At 51.6% G+C, this 17,090-nt stretch overlaps 1 protein-coding gene across 2 annotated transcripts; it reads left to right on the top strand.

Moving 5' to 3' along the window:
- The first annotated feature begins 8,961 nt into the window (after positions 1-8,961).
- On the top strand, positions 8,962-16,772 carry LOC116409852 (phospholipid scramblase 1-like). Of its 2 annotated transcripts, none has more exons than XM_031899620.1 (7): positions 8,962-9,168; positions 9,469-9,632; positions 9,764-9,791; positions 12,345-12,523; positions 12,829-12,990; positions 13,272-13,400; positions 16,268-16,354. In XM_031899620.1, the coding sequence occupies exons 1-7, from the start codon at positions 9,156-9,158 to the stop codon at positions 16,268-16,270; spliced, it is 678 nt and encodes a 225-aa protein (XP_031755480.1). In that variant the 5' UTR covers positions 8,962-9,155; the 3' UTR covers positions 16,271-16,354. The 2 variants fall into 2 exon arrangements, with proteins under 2 accessions (XP_031755480.1, XP_031755479.1); XM_031899619.1 differs by having other exon boundaries at positions 8,964-9,168; positions 16,289-16,772.
- Positions 16,773-17,090: the final 318 nt, after the last annotated feature.

The following is a 17,090-nucleotide window of genomic DNA, read 5'->3' as shown; positions in this document are numbered from 1 at the left end:
TGTTGCCCATGGCAACCAGTCGGAACTCCTTTGCTCTTAGAGTGTGTTATTTATACCTTGCTGAGATGACGAGGTGCCAATGTTCTCAATTCGCTCTATCATATGTGTTTGCTATGGTGCGAGAGCATAGTCTCAGAGAGACGTTGGCGTTATCAACACTATATCTCTAATGAAATACGAATAAAACATCGTTTTCAATTAAGCACTCAGTCAAGCATTATGGGATAATTAAGTTTTCTCGAACTTCAGATACAAACTGAAGACAGTTAATGTAAGAGGAGTTAAGTGATTTTTATAGAGATATCTTTTATTGAGCAGACTACCAGAATAGTCAAAATTATGAAATAGTACTATAATAGTAAGGCAATTATAGTTTCTAGTATCTCACATTTTTTAACTTTAGCAAGAGGAAAGGGGGGGAGCTTGTTTCAAATAATTAAACTAAGATTTTTAACACCATGTTGCCCTGATATAATTCAATACTAGTCCCACTGTTATTTAGAGTATCGCGTAGTCCATCTAATTGAGGCTGCGCCAACAAGACCAGGGCATTCTCGCTAACTATCGACGCCCCATCCCTGGCGGCAAGGATCTTCTGCCTCAGAGCGATACCTATAAACGCCGGGTTTCCGGACCCATTCAACGCGCATTGCGCTCACTCACAACAATGCCATACTATCACCCTTATCGCCACAATTACCTCCGCCCACAATGGAGCGCGCATACCCAACACTCCGCAGCATCACTCCGTCTTTTTTGCTCACGTGTTAGCTTAACCCACATCCATACCGATGTAACCTCACTTGCTCTAGCACAAACATGCCATACCCCCCATGCCCTGCCAGATTATTTCTTAGTTCCCTTAAGCACATCATACGCCCCAATCATTCCCCTGCCCCAGTGTATTAATAGCTGCTTCCCATACATGGGCACATTACGGCTAAATATAGACCCAAGCCTTCATCCTCCTGTCTGCGCGGAGTCTGTCACATACTCATTTCCTATCCAGCTCCAAAGCTGTATATATGCACCCCCCATACCCTGCTCGCTCAAAACATACCCATAGCCTTATCGGGTTTTAAATCATGCCTGTGCCTCTATTGACACCCTCTGCTCCAGATAATTCATGATCCAACAGTTCATTATTACCCAACCCACATCCCCATCCCTGCCCAACATCATACGCCCCATCCTGCCCAGTATCTGCCCAACATCCTATCCCACGCCGACGCGCGCGGCCCTGCAGCGCTAACATACGCCATACCACCGACATCACCTGCGCCAGGCTAAGAGCTATGCTCGCGATTCGAGACTCAGCCAATCTATACTCTCTCCGGCCTCCGGAAGCGCCCATCCCGCCGCAAGGCATCTTCTCATTTAACCTCGCTGGCCTAATACCCCCCAAATCCTGCTCGCCACGGTATCTGGCCCTAACATGCATACAACCCCCCCATTATGGCTCTCTGCTACAAGTAGAATAAGTTGCACAATCCATTAACACATCCCTCCACTAGCTGCCCAGGTATCTGCCAACATCCATACACCACATTTTCGCTCCTTCTAGTCCCTAGCACGTATATTTAAAGGCCCAACAAGACTAAACAACAGTGAGAGTCCATACCCAGCCCCCGAAATGTGCGCCTACGGCACTCAAACATATACCATCCCATCCCCGCCCACATCGCTGCCATGATATCTGCCTCATACATTCCATATCCACATACCAGTAGCCGATCCCATGCCCAAACACTCCCATTAGTTACGCCCCCCTCATTACCCCTGCCCAACATCCATACCGCCCCAATCCCTGCGCGCTAAGTTATGCTGCCCAAATACCACTATTTCTACTTCCCCGCCAGCTCAATTCTCTCCTCGCTTTGTTATTAATTCGCCCCCCCCATCAGACTGCCCAACATGCTGAGTTACCCCCAAAGTAATGTCCCCATAGCCTCAGGGTACATTAGCCTGCAGCGCGCATCTATCACATCATACCACTTCCGCACTAACAGATACATTCGCCCTGGCAAAAGACTATCTGCACTCCAACATTGTTGCATCACCTACAAGCTTTGGCCCTCAGACAGCACGATCAGTTCTTACCTTAGAGAGCAGATATCTGCACAACACGTATGTCGCACTTGACAACCCCCAGTCTTCGTAATATGGAGGCGGCTGGACCGCAACCACTTCTGACACTAACCCAATATTTATTCCTTCACTCACTCGTACTCTGCCGAACAGGATGTTATTATCGCCGCTCAATCATGCACACTTATCCACCCTCCATCACTCACCTCCTGCCCAGTATGGGTCTTGTCACCAACACTCAAGCACTATATCTACCCCCTATCCGCACTCATATCATGGCCTCGAGACGGCATCCAATACCCCATCCCTGCCCAGGTATCTGCCCAAACATCCATACCCCCCGTAATCTATGTGTTCACTCCTGGCCTAGCAGGTAATCTGCCCGAAATCACTGCCATATCATTCCATTTACCAATAGCACCAATAATCAATCACTTATACCACCCCCCAAGTCCCTGCCCTAGTGGTATCTGGCAAGCGCATATACTCATTCTCAGGTGACTGGCGTTCTAGCGCATCGATCGCCCAGGTATCTAGCTCTCATATAATATCAAATCCATTACCGCCCATCCCTGCCCAGGTACTGCCTCAACATCCATACGCCCCATCCCTGGCCCAGATCCATACCCCCTCTGAAACGATTTTATACCATCCCTGCCACAACTCCATACCCCCCCCATACCCTGCCCATACATCCATACCCCCCATCCCTGCCGCAACATCATACCCCCGCATCCCTGCCGGCAGATCCATACCCCCTCAGTTTCAGGCCAAATACAGGTATAGATTATATAATTGGCACATGGCCATCCCTGCCCAACATCCATATCCCGCATCCTGCAGATCCATACCCCCGCCTATCCTGCCCAGGGGATGGCCGATACCGCCCCACCCTGCCAGATCCATACGCCCATCCCTAGCCCAACATCCATCCACCAGGAGGCTCTTCACCATCCCGTGCCCAGATATCTGCCCAACATCCATAACCCCCAAACGCAGTCGGGAGTAATCCCCGCCTCAAAGATCCACTCATCCCCCGGATCATCCCTGCTTCACGACAGATATGTTAGTCTGGCCACATTTAACATTTGCACATATTATCAGCGCCCCATTCGGGTGCTCCGTGGGCCCAACATCCATACCCTTACTCCATCCGCCCTGCCCCACATGCACTCCTCTCATAAGGGCCATCACGATATTATCACCAGCCCCAACTTCCAAACGAGGCCCGCTCAGTGAGCGCGCCTGCGCAATCATACCATACACCCCCTTCCCTGCTTCGGAGGATTCCAGCACTAACCCCATGGTTATCCGATGACTCGCTGACCTCAGATCCATGTAACCCCCCATCCTGCCGCAACATGCCATATGAACCTTGTGCCCAGAGCCGATGAAGGCATTGGAAGGCTCAATATCTGCCTCAACATCCACATATACCTCCTTCGGGGTGCGATAAACTTCTCGGTGCCGCACGCATATCCTGCCCAACATCCAATACCCCCCCCTCAACATTGCCTGCCTATATTCGACTCTGCAGTAAGCCCACCGCATCGACCTTCCGCCCCAGGTATATTTAGCCCAATACATCCAATACTCCCTCATAATCCTCATTGTCTTTCTAGATATCTCTCGCTTAGTCAGGTCTTCACTATGATCCTTTCCACACCCACCATCACACTGGCTCCGCAGATCAATCCATACCCCCCTGCAGCTACCTGCCAACAGGTATCATGACACAACCATCCATAACTCCCCCATACCTGCTGCAAGAAAAGGGTATCTGCCCCAAACATCCATCACCAACACAAACATCTTTCGCTGCCTTCAACATGCTCATACCCCCCATCTTTGAGGGATGCTGCCATGCCCTCGACGCGAGAACCTCTGCCCACACATGCCATACCGCCACTCCGCATCCCTGCCAGGTATCTGCCCAACATCCATACCACATCCCTGCCCAGGTATCTGCCCAACATCCATACCCCCCCATCCCTGCCCAGATCCATACCCCCCATCCTGCCCAACATCCATAACCCCCCCATCCCTGCCCAACATCCATACCCCACCCCATCCCTGCCCAACATCCATACCCCCATCCCTGCCCAGATCCATACCCCCCCATCCTCATACCCTAATCTGCCCAACATCCATACCCCCATCCCTGCCCAGATCCATACCCCCCCATCCTGCCCAGATCCATACCCCCATCCCTGTCCATGTTACCCCCCCATACCCTGCCCAATACATCCATACCATTCTCCCCATCCCTGCCCAGATATCTGCCCAACATCCATACCCACCCCCCCATCCCTGCCCAACATAACACCCCCATCCCTGCCCAGATATCTGCCAACATCCATACCCCCCCTATCCCTGCCCAACATCCATACCCCTGCCCATCCCTGCCCAACATCCATACCCCCCATCCCTGCCCAACATCCATACCCCCCATCCCTGCCAACATCCATACCCCCCATCCCTGCCCAGATCCATACCCCCCATCCCTGCCCAGATCCATACCCCCATCCCTGCCCAACATCCATACCCCCCCATCCCTGCCCAACATCCATACCCCCCATCCTGCCCAACATCCATACCCCCCATCCCTGGCCCAACATCCATACCCCCCATCCCTGCCCAGATCCATACCCCCCATCCCTGCCCAACATCCATACCCCCCATCCCTGCCCAGATACTCCCTACACACATAGTCATGACCCCCAGTATCTGACAAAGGACCCACAAGTCACTTTTTTATCTCAAAATCTGTAAAACAAACCTGTAATGCACCAACTCCCCCAGCAGAGGGCATTATTGGAGAATAGACGGGGTAAGGTTAGAATCAGATTAACTGGTTCAGCTGCCCAAACACAGGGGCTCACATTCATATTTAAACATGGGGGTTAAACTAAACTAGAGGAGATGCACACAAGGCCATTTATTAAAACCACCAATAGGGAGGCAGCATTGCAGCCCATAACTTAATGCCAAACCTACCCCAAGTCTGGGCAATATCTGTAGAATCCATTCTGGGACCTGCCCCTTTGTGTTTATGTCTTCCTATCCCCCCCCCCCCCGACTGAATACTGGGCTCGCCCTATAAATGTGCCCCCATGGAGATTCCTGGTATAGGGCAAAAGTACCCAGTGTGCCAACCTCTATATTTTATTATGGTATCTGCCCTGTGCCAACGGGTAAACTGTACTTTATGTGCAACTTATAGTTTGGTGACAGCAAAGCCCAACGTTGGCCTTAGGGATCCTCTTGGAGATTTCTAGAAGAGGGAGGTCCTTGGTCCGGGAATCTATATAAGGAGATGGGGAGAAGACCTGAAGAAGCCCCAGGAGGAGAATGGGACAGAAGCAGAGAATTGCTAGTGGGGACCAAGAGCAGGGGTAGGGGCAGATGCCCCTTAATGCCCATACAACCGTGTCCTTGACATGTTTCCCCCTCAGACTAACCCTTTGTTATAAAGGTCTAACAGTCTCACAGACACGGGTGCAAGGAGGTCTCTTCTCAAGGCTGACCCTTTGGAGATGCCACTCTCAGGAGACTCCATGATGGATTCAAGTAACATCCTTTTGTTCTCCCCATTACTGAACCCTGTAGAAGACATTACAGCTTCCTGCTCTTTTGCCCTCTCGCCCCACTCTATGTGCACATTAGGGACCACTGCCCCCCCATGGCATGGTAGTTGACTTTCCATCTAGACACCTTGAGACTGATCTCCTATTCATGGCAGACATCTCCTTCATGTGTATTTCCTCCTAGTAGAAAAGAGTGCACGTATTGCTGTCTCATCGTTCTTTCTGGTAGAGCAGTAGCCGTATCTATGTTACACTTGCCACCTACTGAGGGTGGGTGGGGTTGATAGATGCACCCATGTGGTGAAGGTTTGTTTAGGAAACAGATCCCCAGCTATGGCCTAAAGAGATACACAATGATGGAGGTACAACACAAACTGCTTCGGCAGGTGTCTGACTTGATGGGGCTTAGACAGTTGCCTACTCCGTGCCAACCTTGGCCCAATGGCCTGGTTAAAAGGACAAGCCAAGCCATAAAACGGTAATTGGCTAAGATCACACAAGAGAACACAGGTTGTCCCCATTTCAGATCCTCGTTGATAGACCGCCCAGGGTGAGGGAAGTCCAACCAGTAGAGTCTACACAGGAGACTTCACCTTCCAGCCCACAGATTAGGTCCTGGTGAGAAGCCATAAAGGAGACAACTTAGGCTCCTAAGTGGCCAGTCCTTCCTGGGGACCTCCTTGGTGAAAGTTAGACTATACTGGATTTGCCCTTTCATTATAAACAGGTATTGTCTCCTGGAGTGTTTGACCAAAGCCAGAGTGCAGTCTGACCGAAGCTAAAACACATCTACAAGAAGAAGACCACCATGCCGAGGAACTCCCTGGCTCCCCCCTGTATTACTGCAATCAGCTGATTGTTATAGTTTCTGTATGTTCAGTTCCGTTCCCTCTCAGAATGTGACATCTACAATGGAACCCCATAAACACCTGAATGGACCTTCTGAAAATGCACATTTCCCCCCTATGTATAGCCTTACAGTGCGCAAACTTCTCCCATTGCCTCACTGGCTGTACCCAAAGGTTCTCACCAACCTATAGCTAAACACTATAACCTTTGGGGCCCTACCCCACACCTAAACTCCTCATTGGGGCCACAGGCTGCCCTTGCTTAGCTTCCCCCTACCTCTAGGGCAATCTGGTGCCTACCCAGTAACTGCCTTCCCACCTGGGCCAGCGCCAAAGCACCCTCCCACCTGGGCCAGCATCAAAGGACCCTCCCACCTGGGCCAGCATCAAAGGACCCTCCCACCTGGGCCAGCATCAAAGCACCCTCCCACCTGGGCCAGCATCCAAAGCACCCTCCCACCTGGCGCCAGCATCAAAGCACCCCTCCCACCTGGGCCAGCATCAAAGCACCCTCCCACCTGGGCCAGCATCAAAGGACCCTCCCACCTGGGCCAGCATCAAAGGACCCTCCCACCTGGGCCAGCATTCAAAAGCACCCTCCCACCTGGGCCAGCATCCAAAGGACCCTCCCACCTGGCGCCAGCATCAAAGCACCCTCCCACCTGGGCCAGCATCAAAAGGACCCTCCCACCTGGGCCAGCATCAAAGGACCCTCCCACCCTGGGCCAGCATCAAAGCACCCTCCCACCTGGCCAGCATCAAAGGACCCTCCCACCTGGGCCAGCATCAAAGCACCCTCCCACCTGGGCCAGCATCAAAGGACCCTCCCACCTGGGCCAGCATCAAAGGACCCTCCCACTGGGCCCTCCCACCTGGGCCAGCATTCAAAGGACCCTCCACCTGGGCCAGCATCAAAGCACCTCCACCTGGGCCAGCATCAAAGCACCCTCCCCACCTGGGCCCAGCATCAAACGGCACCCTCCCACCTGGGCAGCATCAAGCACCCCTGCCACCCTGGGCCAGCATCAAGGACCTCCCCACCTGGGCCCTCCCACCTGGGGCCAGCATCAAAGCACCCTCCCACCTGGGCCAGCATCAAAGCACCCTCCCACCTGGCCAGCATCAAAGCACCCTCCCACCTGGGCCAGCATCAAAGGACCCTCCCACCTGGGCCCTCCCACCTGGGCCAGCATCAAAGCACCCTCCCACCTGGGCCAGCATCAAAGCACCCTCCCACCTGGGCCAGCATCAAAGCACCCTCCCACCTGGGCCAGCATCAAAGGACCCTCCCACCTGGGCCCTCCCACCTGGGCCAGCATCAAAGCACCCTCCCACCTGGGCCCTCCCACCTGGGCCAGCATCAAAGCACCCTCCCACCTGGGCCCTCCCACCTGGGCCAGCATCAAAGCACCCTCCCACCTGGGCCCTCCCACCTGGGCCAGCATCAAAGCACCCTCCCACCTGGGCCAGCATCAAAGGACCCTCCCACCTGGGCCCTCCCACCTGGGCCAGCATCAAAGCACCCTCCCACCTGGTCCAAAGGTATTGGGGTATGTTCTTGGGCATATTTCACTCATTACTGTATATTGAGGGAATCTGGCCTATTCCTTGGCCGGGCAATGGCCTGGGTGCGGCTAAATAACAAGGCAGTAAAGGTCCAATCACAGAATAGAGTCACATGAGGGCTGTGGCGCCAGTACAGAATAGTAAGAGTAACTATTACTCATTATGGTTCCTCAGGCTCTGACTCTTATGGTACCTTTGCGCTTTGTGCACTGCGTTCGGCTTCACATAGTTACATAGTTACATAGTTACATAGTTACATAGGGTTGAAAAAAGACCAGAGTCCATCAAGTTCAACCCATCCAAGTAAACCCAGCACACCTAACCCACACCTACCAATCTATACACTCACATACACAAACTATATATACACCCACTAGTACTAACTGTAGGTATTAGTATCACAATAGCCTTGGATATTCTGATTGTTCAAGATGCGCCATTTTGGAATAGGGCAAAATCACATTTAAGGCTACGCCGGTTACTGGGCAAGCAGAATGCAGATCAGTCAGTGGCTGATGGGACTTTGAAGCGTTGAACTCTGCACTGGTGTGAGGGCTCGATGGGGGCAATAGGGGCAATGGGGGCAATAGCGGTTGGCACATATAAGACATATAAGTGGGCACCAAGTTGCACCCAGTTGTGACCCAGTAGTGTTAGGATATTATTTATATAGCGGTTACTGACATTATTCATCATTACCACGAGTCCTGAAATCATGGAAAGTCCTGCCCAGCCAATCAGTGAGTTACTTATTAAATATGGACTTTGTATAAGGATCAGTATATTATCAGCCCCTAACGTTGGTTCCCTTACTCATTTCTACCCCTCCCTTCCCTTTAACAGTTTGGCCCGCCCTGCCCTACTCAGGCCCCTCCCACCCCTAACAGGCTGTGTGTATATCAGTCCCTGCCCAGCCCTGTTATGGTTCCCTCACCCTGGGATTATAGTCACTGTGAGATCTGTATCCGGCCCCTGTGACTCTCCTGCCCCCCCCGGGGTCCCACCCAGGTACTGACCGAGCAGCTGCCCCAGTCCCAGGAACAGATCGGATCTTTGTCAGAGAGACATGTCATCAACAGGTAACGGCACCAAATCCAATGGGGGGGATTACTTTGGGGAGTCATATCTGGCCCCCAGTTGGCACCCAGTTTTACAGTCCTGCTCTGAACCAGCTGTGCCCCCCCTGTGCCACCCCTGTGCCCCCCCTGTACCCCCCTGTGCCACCCCTGTGTCCCCCCCTGTGCCACCCCTGTGCCACCCCTTTGCCCCCCCTGTACCCCCCTGTGCCACCCCTGGACCCCCCTGTGCCACCCCTGTGTGCCCCCCTGTGCCCCCCAAAGGTACAGACTGTGCCGTAACGCTCCCATTTTCTCCCCTAGAGTTCCAGTCCATAATACAGAATGCCCCCAAAGGAGAGCCACCCAGCTACACCACCATAGCACCCTATGCCCCCCCGGACACCTACCCCCCAGTTGACTCTGGTCCTTTCATGGGCACCACGTATGCAATGGGGGTTCCACAAGGGATGGAGCATCTCCTGCAGGTAAGATTATTATTATTATTTATATAGAAGAACCTCTTTATATAGAAATTATCCCTAAATATATATATATATTGCTACTTTGCTGGATTATATACAATAAAGCACTAATAGAATCTTTTGTGGAATTTCAGATAAACCAACTCTCTATACGGGAAAAGTGTAAGTGAATTTTCTTATTCTCTCCCCCCCCCGGAAATATCCCAGATACTGACTGGTCACTAATAGCCAGAGAGATACTGATAGATATAATACTGATAATAATGGTATTAACCCATAATAAGGTGTCGTATGTTACAGGGTCTCACTAACGTGCACTTTGTATTTACACACAGCACTTCCCTTCCTCCTATTGTGCAACGTATTGTATCGTCCCCCCCCCCATAGACTCACATTGTACTGTCTGCTGTATTCTGTGCTCTGTCCCACTCCCAGGCTGGGCCCCCTTAGCCCATAACAAGGATACAGATATATAGAAACATTGGGGTAACAGTCACCCCGCTATAGTTCCAGGGGTACCCAGGGCACAAATAAGCACTCACCCCAAATCCCCCCCTAACTGGCCTTCAGGCTGGGCCCCCTTAGCCCATAACAAGGTTACAGATATATAGAAACATTGGGGTAACAGTCACCCCGCTATAGTTCCAGGGGTACCCAGGGCACAAATAAGCACCCCAAATCCCCCCCTAACTGGCCTTCAGGCTGGGCCCCCTTAGCCCATAACAAGGTTACAGATATATAGAAACATTGGGGTAACAGTCACCCCGCTATAGTTCCAGGGGTACCCAGGGCACAAATAAGCACTCACCCCAAATCCCCCCCTAACTGGCCTTCAGGCTGGGCCCCCTTAGCCCATAACAAGGTTACAGATATATAGAAACATTGGGGTAACAGTCACCCCGCTATAGTTCCAGGGGTACCCAGGGCACAAATAAGCACTCACCCCAAATCCCCCCCTAACTGGCCTTCAGGCTGGGCCCCCTTAGCCCATAACAAGATTACAGATATATAGAAACATTGGGGTAACAGTCACCCCGCTATAGTTCCAGGGGTACCCAGGGTACAAATAAGCACTCACCCCAAATCCCCCCCTAACTGGCCTTCAGGCTGGGCCCCCTTAGCCCATAACAAGGATACAGATATATAGAAACATTGGGGTAACAGTCACCCCGCTATAGTTCCAGGGGTACCCAGGGCACAAATAAGCACTCACCCCAAATCCCCCCCTAACTGGCCTTCAGGCTGAGCCCCCTTAGCCCATAACAAGGATACAGATATATAGAAACATTGGGGTAACAGTCACCCCGCTATAGTTCCAGGGGTACCCAGGGCACAAATAAGCACTCACCCCAAATCTCCCCCTAACTGGCCTTCAGGCTGGGCCCCCTTAGCCCATAACAAGGGTACAGATATATAGAAACATTGGGGTAACAGTCACCCCGCTATAGTTCCAGGGGTACCCAGGGCACAAATAAGCACTCACCCCAAATCCCCCCCTAACTGGCCTTCAGGCTGGGCCCCTTAGCCCATAACAAGGTTACAGATATATAGAAACATTGGGGTACCAGTCACCCCGCTATAGTTCCAGGGGTACCCAGGGCACAAATAAGCACTCACCCCAAATCCCCCCTAACTGGCCTTCAGGCTGGGCCCCCTTAGCCCATAACAAGGTTACAGATATATAGAAACATTGGGGTACCAGTCACCCCGCTATAGTTCCAGGGGTACCCAGGGCACAAATAAGCACTCACCCCAAATCTCCCCCTAACTGGCCTTCAGGCTGGGCCCCCTTAGCCCATAACAAGGTTACAGATATATAGAAACATTGGGGTAACAGTCACCCTGCTATAGTTCCAGGGGTACCCAGGGCACAAATAAGCACTCACCCCAAATCCCCCCCTAACTGGCCTTCAGGCTGGGCCCCCTTAGCCCATAACAAGGTTACAGATATATAGAAACATTGGGGTAACAGTCACCCCGCTATAGTTCCAGGGGTACCCAGGGCACAAATAAGCACTCACCCCAAATCCCCCCCTAACTGGCCTTCAGGCTGGGCCCCCTTAGCCCATAACAAGGTTACAGATATATAGAAACATTGGGGTAACAGTCACCCCGCTATAGTTCCAGGGGTACCCAGGGCACAAATAAGCACCCCAAATCCCCCCCTAACTGGCCTTCAGGCTGGGCCCCCTTAGCCCATAACAAGGTTACAGATATATAGAGACATTGGGGTAACAGTCACCCCGCTATAGTTCCAGGGGTACCCAGGGCACAAATAAGCACTCACCCCAAATCCCCCCCTAACTGGCCTTCAGGCTGGGCCCCCTTAGCCCATAACAAGGTTACAGATATATAGAAACATTGGGGTAACAGTCACCCCGCTATAGTTCCAGGGGTACCCAGGGCACAAATAAGCACTCACCCCAAATCCCCCCCTAACTGGCCTTCAGGCTGGGCCCCCTTAGCCCATAACAAGGTTACAGATATATAGAAACATTGGGGTAACAGTCACCCCGCTATAGTTCCAGGGGTACCCAGGGCACAAATAAGCACTCACCCCAAATCCCCCCTAACTGGCCTTCAGGCTGGGCCCCCTTAGCCCATAACAAGGTTACAGATATATAGAAACATTGGGGTAACAGTCACCCCGCTATAGTTCCAGGGGTACCCAGGGCACTCGCCCCAGAAGCTGACACTCGCTCTCTTCCCTCCCAGTTAAAGTGACGCAGGGCTGGGGGCGGAACTTCGATGTGCTGAACCCCGTGGGACAGGGGGTGCTCCAGGCGGAGCAGCGCATACATTGCTGTGGCCCCATGTTTGACGTGACGGTGAGAGACATGCGTGGGAATGACGTGATGGCGCTACATGAAGGCTGCCATTGTTGCAGCAGGGAGGTGAGGGCACAATTGTCTATATTACACTCACAGACAGGGGGCTCCCTATCTTCCCCCATAGGATTCCTATAACTGTATAATAAAGTTAAGGGCATATAATCCCTCCCCTTTAATCACTTTTGCTATTTAAATTCATTTTCTGCTTTTAGTGGTTTCTGATCTGGTAGCAGTTTTAGACTAGTGTTACCCAACTCACAAGCCAGGAATCTGGTAGGAGCGGTGTAAAACTGCTAATATCGCTGAGACCACTCCCCCAGTTCCCATGATTCTGTGTCCAACCTGTGATGCAAGTTTATTCCTGACAGATGGAGGTTCATAGCCCAGACGGGGGCCTCTTGGGGTTTGTCACTCTGCACTGGAACTCATTTGTCACCCACCTGTCAATCAAGAACCCCGCCAAGCAAGTGCTCCTCCTCATCCTCGGCCCCAGTCTCCAGGCCAACGTCTTTGGAAATATCAGCTTTGAGGTGAGTTTTTCCCTCTCATTCCCAATGATATAGACAGAGTCTTGAGTCTGCCCCTCCCCCTTTGAGTCTGCCCCACCCCCTGTGAGACTGCCCCTCCCCCTGCGAGCCTGCCCCTCCCCCTGCAGGGTGACACAGTGACACAGACAGAGCTGTGAGTCTGCCCCTCCCCCTGAAAGTCTGCCCCTCTTCCTGTGAGTCTGCCCCTCCCCCTGTGAGTCTGCCCCTCCCCCTGCAGGGTCTGCCCCTCCCCCTACAGTGACACAGACATTAATGTCCCTCAGGTGAAGTCCAGTGATGAACAACATGTTGTCGGGATGATCAGACACACGAATGAGGAGGTGACAGTCTCTTTCCCGTTGGATATGGAAGTGACAGTCAAAGCAATTTTAGCTGGATCCGCCTTTTACATGGTGAGTATAATGCGCAGTGGGCGGGACTTAAGAACTCTAAGGGGCGGGGTCGGGGAGTCTGTAACACACGCCCACAGAGCAAAGTACAGGGAAGAGCGACTAAGCTGATAAAGGGAATGGGCTCAGTTATGGGGAAAGGCTGGCCCAGTTGGGATTGGTTACACTGGGGGGGGGGGCAGTTAAGGGGGGGTCACTATATATAAATATATAAGGGGGGGGCAGTAATGAAATAGAGAAAGTACAGGGAAGAGCGACTAAGCTGATAAAGGGAATGGGCTCAGTTATGGGGAAAGGCTGGCCCAGTTGGGATTGGTTACACTGGGGAAGGGGCAGTTAAGGGGGGGGCACTATATATAAATATATAAGGGGGGGCAGTAATGAAATAGAGAAAGTACAGGGAAGAGCGACTAAGCTGATAAAGGGAATGGGCTCAGTTATGGGGAAAGGCTGGCCCAGTTGGGATTGGTTACACTGGGGGGGGGGGGGGGCAGTTAAGGGGGGGGGGTCACTATATATAAATATATAAGGGGGGGCAGTAATGAAATAGAGAAAGTACAGGGAAGAGCGACTAAGCTGATAAAGGGAATGGGCTCAGTTATGGGGAAAGGCTGGCCCAGTTGGGATTGGTTACACTGGGGGGGGGGGGGCAGTTAAGGGGGGGGTCACTATATATAAATATATAAGGGGGGGCAGTAATGAAATAGAGAAAGTACAGGGAAGAGCGACTAAGCTGATAAAGGGAATGGGCTCAGTTATGGGGAAAGGCTGGCCCAGTTGGGATTGGTTACACTGGGGAAGGGGCAGTTAAGGGGGGGGGTCACTATATATAAATATATAAGGGGGGGCAGTAATGAAATAGAGAAAGTACAGGGAAGAGCGACTAAGCTGATAAAGGGAATGGGCTCAGTTATGGGGAAAGGCTGGCCCAGTTGGGATTGGTTACACTGGGGGGGGGCAGTTAAGGGGGGGTCACTATATATAAATATATAAGGGGGGGCAGTAATGAAATAGAGAAAGTACAGGGAAGAGCGACTAAGCTGATAAAGGGAATGGGCTCAGTTATGGGGAAAGGCTGGCCCAGTTGGGATTGGTTACACTGGGGGGGGGGCAGTTAAGGGGGGGTCACTATATATAAATATATAAGGGGGGGTAGTAATGAAATAGAGAAAGTACAGGGAAGAGCGACTAAGCTGATAAAGGGAATGGGCTCAGTTATGGGGAAAGGCTGGCCCAGTTGGGATTGGTTACACTGGGGGGGGCAGTTAAGGGGGGGGGTCACTATATATAAATATATAAGGGGGGGGGCAGTAATGAAATAGAGAAAGTACAGGGAAGAGCGACTAAGCTGATAAAGGGAATGGGCTCAGTTATGGGGAAAGGCTGGCCCAGTTGGGATTGGTTACACTGGGGGGGGGGGCAGTTAAGGGGGGGTCACTATATATAAATATATAAGGGGGGGTAGTAATGAAATAGAGAAAGTACAGGGAAGAGCGACTAAGCTGATAAAGGGAATGGGCTCAGTTATGGGGAAAGGCTGGCCCAGTTGGGATTGGTTACACTGGGGGGGGCAGTTAAGGGGGGGGGTCACTATATATAAATATATAAGGGGGGGGGGCAGTAATGAAATAGAGAAAGTACAGGGAAGAGCGACTAAGCTGATAAAGGGAATGGGCTCAGTTATGGGGAAAGGCTGGCCCAGTTGGGATTGGTTACACTGGGGGGGGGGGGCAGTTAAGGGGGGGTCACTATATATAAATATATAAGGGGGGGCAGTAATGAAATAGAGAAAGTACAGGGAAGAGCGACTAAGCTGATAAAGGGAATGGGCTCAGTTATGGGGAAAGGCTGGCCCAGTTGGGATTGGTTACACTGGGGAAGGGGCAGTTAAGGGGGGGGTCACTATATATAAATATATAAGGGGGGGGCAGTAATGAAATAGAGAAAGTACAGGGAAGAGCGACTAAGCTGATAAAGGGAATGGGCTCAGTTATGGGGAAAGGCTGGCCCAGTTGGGATTGGTTACACTGGGGAAGGGGCAGTTAAGGGGGGGGTCACTATATATAAATATATAAGGGGGGGCAGTAATGAAATAGAGAAAGTACAGGGAAGAGCGACTAAGCTGATAAAGGGAATGGGCTCAGTTATGGGGAAAGGCTGGCCCAGTTGGGATTGGTTACACTGGGGGGGGGGGGGCAGTTAAGGGGGGGTCACTATATATAAATATATAAGGGGGGGCAGTAATGAAATAGAGAAAGTACAGGGAAGAGCGACTAAGCTGATAAAGGGAATGGGCTCAGTTATGGGGAAAGGCTGGCCCAGTTGGGATTGGTTACACTGGGGGGGGGGGGGGGGCAGTTAAGGGGGGGGTCACTATATATAAATATATAAGGGGGGGCAGTAATGAAATAGAGAAAGTACAGGGAAGAGCGACTAAGCTGATAAAGGGAATGGGCTCAGTTATGGGGAAAGGCTGGCCCAGTTGGGATTGGTTACACTGGGGGGGGGGGGCAGTTAAGGGGGTGGCACTATATATAAATATATAAGGGGGGGCAGTAATGAAATAGAGAAAGTACAGGGAAGAGCGACTAAGCTGATAAAGGGAATGGGCTCAGTTATGGGGAAAGGCTGGCCCAGTTGGGATTGGTTACACTGGGGAAGGGGCAGTTAAGGGGGGGGTCACTATATATAAATATATAAGGGGGGGCAGTAATGAAATAGAGAAAGTACAGGGAAGAGCGACTAAGCTGATAAAGGGAATGGGCTCAGTTATGGGGAAAGGCTGGCCCAGTTGGGATTGGTTACACTGGGGGGGGGGGGGGGGCAGTTAAGGGGGGGGTCACTATATATAAATATATAAGGGGGGGCAGTAATATTTCTGTACATTACAGGATTCTCTCATTTACCAGAGGAGGACTGAGCTGCTGAGGAGAAGAAACAGCAACTGAGGGGGGGGGGCAATCACTATGATGTCAGATGGCGTTGCCTGGTCACATGACATGCACTCTGATTGGTTGAAGCCGGACTCGCAGTAGCGCAGGGGGGGCAGATTTATTGCACTAATGATTTGTTGTAGGGGAAACACTTGTTGCCATTTGGGCATTACCCCCCCCCATGGGTGGGACACCCCGTAACTGTGGGTATGAGGGGGGCTGGGCGGAGCTTCACTGAGTTTTCCTCATTATTAAATCTTTGCCAAATCAGCTTTTTATATGATACAGAGAATGGAGTTTGTGCTTATTTTCTTTTAAATGAATCTCCCAGTCTGAGCCTGGGGGGGGGGGGGGGGGGGGGGCTGTGAGCAAAGGGGGAATAAGAGAGAGTTTAATGGCAACAAAAATGTATAAAATAATAAAAATACTCTTTAAGCCTCAATATTAAGTTGATGTATTTAGTGGTTGGTGGTTGCTAGGGTGAGTGATACCGGCAACCAGTAAGATTTTAGGGTTATGTACAGGGCAGAAAAGGGAACATTTATCCTATGTGTATCCCGTGTGTATCCCATGTGTATCCCATGTGTATCCCGTGTGTATCCCATGTGTATCCCGTGTGTATCCCATGTGTATCCCGTGTGTATCCTATGTGTATCCCGTGTGTATCCCGTGTGTATCCCATGTGTATCCCGTGTGTATCCCATGTGTATCCCGTGTGTATCCCATGTGTATCCCATGTGTATCCCGTGTGTATCCCATG

This window comes from Xenopus tropicalis, chromosome 3, assembly GCF_000004195.4.
Source record: "Xenopus tropicalis strain Nigerian chromosome 3, UCB_Xtro_10.0, whole genome shotgun sequence".
Taxonomy (NCBI): Eukaryota; Metazoa; Chordata; class Amphibia; order Anura; family Pipidae; genus Xenopus; species Xenopus tropicalis.
Note: the sequence above shows the minus strand (reverse complement) of the source record. Positions and strands in the feature narration are given on the sequence as shown.